This window comes from Aristolochia californica, unplaced genomic scaffold (assembly GCF_029961685.1).
Source record: "Aristolochia californica isolate CCGP_79_NKW_82.1479 unplaced genomic scaffold, dmAriCali1.0.hap1 SCAF_6, whole genome shotgun sequence".
NCBI lineage: Eukaryota > Viridiplantae > Streptophyta > Magnoliopsida > Piperales > Aristolochiaceae > Aristolochia > Aristolochia californica.
This window is the reverse complement of record NW_027182257.1, coordinates 5,524,934-5,530,591: the sequence shown is the minus strand read 5'-3', so window position 1 is coordinate 5,530,591 and position 5,658 is coordinate 5,524,934. Positions and strand designations below refer to the sequence as shown.

General features: G+C 40.4%; 1 protein-coding gene across 3 annotated transcripts; it reads right to left on the bottom strand.

Moving 5' to 3' along the window:
• Positions 1-252: 252 nt before the first annotated feature.
• LOC137934374 (transcription factor bHLH71) lies at positions 253-3,907 on the bottom strand. 3 transcript variants are annotated; one of them, XM_068778661.1, is made up of 4 exons: positions 3,392-3,907; positions 2,727-3,267; positions 1,669-2,085; positions 253-701 (listed from the first exon to the last, which is right to left on the bottom strand). In XM_068778661.1, the coding sequence occupies exons 2-4, from the start codon at positions 3,138-3,140 to the stop codon at positions 606-608; spliced, it is 927 nt and encodes a 308-aa protein (XP_068634762.1). In that variant the 5' UTR covers positions 3,141-3,267; positions 3,392-3,907; the 3' UTR covers positions 253-605. The 3 variants fall into 3 exon arrangements, with proteins under 3 accessions (XP_068634762.1, XP_068634763.1, XP_068634761.1); XM_068778662.1 differs by having other exon boundaries at positions 3,432-3,907; XM_068778660.1 differs by having other exon boundaries at positions 2,727-3,907.
• Positions 3,908-5,658: the final 1,751 nt, after the last annotated feature.

The window sequence follows — 5,658 nt, the reverse complement described above, 5'->3', positions numbered from 1 at the left end:
CGAAAGAAAATGATTTTCTCTTATTTTTATTCACTTTGTGCAATCAGTGATCGAAGCAAAACAAAGATTTAGTTAAGAGGAGGACCAATAAGAAGCATTAACTTAAACACTTAAGATTCTTAACTCATATTTCATGTTTAAGACATATGATTATTCTAGTTCGAATATGTAACAGGAATAAGCCACCGTGGAATGCAATTCAAGAGACCAAGTACCTGTGATATAGTTTGATGCCAAGACAAATAGTCCAGAAGAAGGCTAGCAAGATGACTAGGTGAAATATTTTATTAAAAAAACACCTCTCGAACATTGCTACAAGTAAAATGCAAGTTCTAACCGTGTCGATGGCTCAGAATTTCTCAGTTCAGTCAGAAGAAACTACCAAAGTGGTGGCCATCAAGGAAAATTGATCTCTGAAGTGCAGATGCAGACAAAGATCTAACACGGAAAGGAAAAATGAAGATGGAGACCAGAGACATTACAGATACAAAAGCAGAAACGAACAACAGAAACGACGGTATTGAAATATTTTCTCGAACAAACGTCTGTGGCAGCAGTTAGGACCACTTTACGAGGGCGTTTTCTGTGAGCAGCCCAAGACTGCATCAGCTGAGGGCAGCCTCCTCTGCAATATCAGTGAGCATGTGGTGTGCCGCTCCTGCGATTTCATCGACCGAGTTCAGGTTGCATCCTTCCTCTACCTGCCAGAAAGACAAGAATATTCGTACCAATTAGCAGCAGCTTCGTCCACCGTTGCCCTTCATCCACATTTTCATTTACAACACAAATTACCAGGGGCAAAAACAGGAGCTTCACAACACAGAAAACCATGAAAGGGGCAGCAGAGTTTGCTGGATCTCTGGGTTTCGGCAAGAAAGAGCGAATCTATGTGAATAATTAGAAAATTTTCCGGATTCGGTTAAGGAAAAATGGAGGGGTATAAAGAGAACTGGGTCCATTGAGATGGAGTGATGAGGACCAGTTGGCTTGACACTGGCTGTATACTCAAAACGAAATATGACAGCTTTGGTTATTTCAGGACCAAATAATTCAGTTACTTAAGGAGGGAGATTCTGCAAACTGAGTCTCGCTTTCCTGTATATGTGGTGCAGCTCACTTGAGCCAGCTATTTCCTAGCATAAACCTAAACTAAACAAAGTTACAGAAATGTCTTTCTGACCTCATAGTTGGGACCAATCACATTGGGATTTAAAGTTAGAACCCGACTAATTAATTGCTTAAAGCTAAACTGTGATTAGAGAATTTGATTAGTTTTCCAAAGCAATGCATGTTCTGTAGCATGAAGTAATATTTTATGCATAAAGAGGAGAGCCAGAATCTTTGTCTCAAGCAGGTATCTGGATAAACTTATTTTTCAAATTTATTAACTTGAATTAGACTGATCAAATCTACTTTGAATGTCTCATTGATTAGGCATAGAAAGTATCTCCAAATTTTTGATAACCTAAAGAACCGAGAAAAAGAAAGAAAGAAAGAAACTTGAGATTCACTGATTTGAGACAGAGACTCAGCATGAGAATGAATCAGGACCGTCTATTCATGTGGAAGCCACAAGAATGGACAGCCTGGATTCCATCGTAGGCTGACATATGGCTCAGCCAACCTCATCTCTAAATCATAAATGTGCTCGTAGAAGTGCATACCCACCTTAACACTGATGGAGTAGAGAACAAATGGATCCAGGGTGGTGACAGTGAGGTGAAGAATGGTGAGCCGAAGAGAATGAAATCCTGCAACCATCTTGGCAAGCTGTTTCGGCCTTCTCTTTGAGAGGATACGGAGGTTCGCATGGGTCTCAATCAAAGTGACCTCGATCTCTGCCACGGATGGCTGCTTCTCCTTTGGGTTCTCGTTGGGGAGTTGAGACCAGGAGTATTGAGGGTATGCAAAGAACTGCATAAATGGTGGAGCGATGAAATTCTCTTCATTGTTATTATTGTTGCTGTTGTCTCTTTCTCCATTTTGCTGCTGTAATTGGCGCTTTTCTGCTTCAAGGGACTGTAGGAGCTGTTCAAGTTCCTTTACAAAGTCGATAGCTCCTCCCACAACCGATGCTTGATCACCCTGCAAACGATCGAATTTATGAAGGTCAAACCTAATTAAGAATTACAAGAAAATCTGATTCTTTTCATATCTAGTTGTTACTGTTCTGAATTAGATGATTGTTCTACCAAACTCAAGACAAAGTGTTACTTAGTTTTGTAGATTGGGTACTTCTCCCTTGCAGAGTGGTTTTCACTGCAGTACTTGAAGAGGCGAGATAAATATTTACATGACTTATCATATGGAACAAACCAAGTAGACTAAGCTATATGATACAGACATCGAAATCGTAAACGACATGAAAATTAGACACGTAAACGCAAACTTCTAGGTGGAACATCATCGGTTGCGGAATTCATATAGCATAACACGTTCTTTCTTATGATCACCATTTCATATTTCTCTTCAGGAATGTCTATTTATATCCAACTAATTTCTCATCGCCAAAATCAAATTGAAATGGGTTTTGCTGTTTGCTCCAAGAGAATGAAAAAGGAATCGTTGAAATCAAGAACAGATTGCCTGCAGAATAAAATTCTGGACCCTTTCTTAGCTATTCAAAATCAGTATTTTCAAGCCCTAAGGGTGCCACGACGTAGTAATCAGGAAGAAGAAAGAAACGAAAAAATGGACAGAGAACTTAAAGAGGCAAAATGGCGAACCCTTTGAACGTAAGATTCAGGCATGAGAGAGCGCAAAACGGCTAGGTGCTCGTTCATCTGTTTCCGGCGGTTCCGTTCAACGGCAATGTGCGTCATCCTCTGGGTCTCCGCCTCTTCCTTGTTCAGACAAATCCTTGGCCTTCTTCTTCTCTTCTTCCGGCCCTGCGTGGATGAATTTGGTCTCTCGCCGGCTGGTTCTGGAGTAGAAAGGCAGCGCGATACAGTCGTAGAAAACCCATCAAACTTTCCGTAGGATTCCGCTGATCTCTCACTACCAAGACATGGGTTCTGAGTATTCCTCTCTAACAAAAAGTTTGTCTGCCAGGAATCATGGAAATAGTGCTCGCTAGCGCAGATGGTGTCGTAGATGATGAAGCTGGAGAGATCGTTTGAAGCAAGTGCGTCCAGTGCCATGAAGCCAATCTGGAATCCTCCCTCGTCGCTCCAGAATCCTTCTTATTGCTTCTCCTGGGAACTCGAAATCGCAACTTCCGAACAGAAGACTACAAAGCATTTAATACCAAAACCCAGCTTTATAATCCTGTAAACAAGCCAACAAAAATGAAAGCTGAGCGGAAAGAGGCAGGAGAGAAATTTGTGAACAAGAACAACAGTTAGGCAAGAGGAAAGCGTGCACGTGAGAAAGTCAGGAAAAAGGTTCGTGCTTTTCTGCTTCAAAAAGTGAGGAAAAAGAAGCGCTTGTACTCTATGCCCCCTTTGGTTTCCCGATTTCAGAGATCCTGCCAACAACTGTACAACCTCTGCAACGAGAAGGGTGATCCGAATCCATATAGAAATGTGCATGAAAACAAGAATCCAAGCTGTTAAAGACTACTGCCGGAATTAAAATATGGCCAGGTCCAATCTGAATTGACTGGCCATCGCAGTTAGATTCGCAGGAGATGATTAAAAATATACACCACCCGTTTTTCAGATAATATGTTCTTCAATCACAGTACGAAGAGAACCATGCAGAGGACGAGTTCCCTGCCTAAATTCATCGAAAAGATGCTGGTCCTGTCATTCCCAAAGAAACAAAAGAAAAAAGAAAAGAAAAAAAGGAAAACAAGTATAATTCAAAACAGATTGCCTAATAAAACAAATGGATATGGACTTTGAAGTGTGACATTCCCAATGTTGTACAAGAAAAGAAACCAAGCCAAAAGCTACAAGTGATACAAATGACATCAATGATAAAAGAACAGGACTTGGTGTATGCTTTTAAAGACAGATTTTCCTGATCCAGTGACGAGGACAGGTGAATGCGAGGAAGGATGTCGTGGACCCATTTACGTCCCAAGGCCCCAAAAGTCAGGCTACCGCAGGAGCTTCCATGTGAATTTCAGGCAGCAGCGCAGGCCAGAGACCGTTCTGCTCTCTACACTATTTTCCTCTTACCATTCCACCACAGCGAACATGGTATGAATCTGCGTAAGGCCGAGACCATGTCTAAGGGGACTAAATCTATAAGGCATTGTGTTAACTGTGGCTCCTTTGGCTCTGCCACCTCTCTGTGAAAAACTAGAAAGAAATGAGAAGAGGGTCGTATTCGTGGGCAGTAAATAGCTAAAGCAAAAAGATTAAGCAGCGAATGCTGTCGCCCCGAGGAAAGATAAAAGGAAGAGGCTTTCACGAGATGGTGAGGGTTGGGTGAAGAGTGAAACTCTTTCCAAAGGGACGTGCCACCAAACATGCCAAAGAGACACAGTGAAGCTATCCTAAAGAAAAGAGACACTGGGCCCTTGCAAAAAGGGTACTTCATCAATGATACTTCTGGATTAGGAAGAGACAGATCAGGAACCATTCCTATTTCAGAAGCTTTTCCAGTGGTGGAAATGAAGAGTGCAACTGTGCCCGGACTGCTTTCTACTGAAGTCTAAGCATGAGCTTTGAAGTAATGTAAGTAAATCCTTCTGGACAAAAGGTGCTATTATTGCCCTCATCGGTTACCAGTGTTGTCAGATCCGTATCTGATCTAGAGACTGAATCTCTTTAATCCGACCTAGTCCATTGTAATTATTTCGAGCTGAAGACATGATCTCGAAAGCATTGCTCCTTCCAATCCCCAATATCTCTGTAACTAAGGCAGGGTTCCATTTTTTTTTTTTTCAGTTTTTTTGTTTTTACTGTAAATAATAGTTATATCAGGCATGCAGCACCTTTAAAATTACAGTTCACTTTCCCATCCAAGGTCATTGTAGAGAAGTTAACTTGAATTATTCTAGAATTAGTAATTATATAACTTAGGTGCAGCTTAACAAGAACAAGTTAAAAACATGTGTAAATGTTCAAAAGGGTATCTTATAAATTTTTATGATGAGTCTGGATTAGTACTATATGTAGATGGAGAGAAACTCTTGAAAGACATGGTACTTCACAATGGAAATCAAGATATGTAAAAGCATAGTTGCAAGAATAGGAAATGAAAACATGAGATGCATCGAAAATTTATAGGAAAAATGAGAAAAATACAACAAATGAATAAAAAAATAAGAAAGATAAGAAACATGAAGTGACAAGCAATACATGAATCTTGTGGGTAGTTATGCGTAGGAACTTCACATTGTACAACAATTGAATTATAAGGGTCAAAAAGACCTGGAGAATAGAATAATACCTCTGCATATGTCAATTAATGAATGGCGAGTAGGTAATCAATCAAGATGTTAGGATTCAATTTAGAGAGGTGGTGATATGAGTATTCTTGGGATTTTGTAAAATACAGAAAGCTAGGGCAAAAAAGTTGACCCCTATAAATAGATGTAGTCTTATAGTCTCAATCAATCAATGAATTTAAACTTAGCTTAGACCAACTGGGGCATTTGACCATTGATAATTAGGTCAAGTTATCAACATGCCGATTGACCTTACTCCACCCACAAGCTAGCCTCTTCCCTCTAAGCCCTAATTCCTTTCAATTTGTCTCCTCCTA

What these genes read in the sequence shown, in the direction of transcription:
- LOC137934374 (XM_068778660.1), bottom strand. Translation starts at nt 3,140, where the DNA reads ATGGCACTGGACGCACTTGCTTCAAACGATCTCTCCAGCTTCATCATC. An exon ending in CTGAATCTTACGTTCAAAGG is followed by an intron (nt 2,086 to 2,726) that starts GTTCGCCATTTT and finishes GATCGTTTGCAG; the next exon opens with GGTGATCAAGCATCGGTTGT. An exon ending in TCTACTCCATCAGTGTTAAG is followed by an intron (nt 702 to 1,668) that starts GTGGGTATGCAC and finishes TCTTTCTGGCAG; the next exon opens with GTAGAGGAAGGATGCAACCT.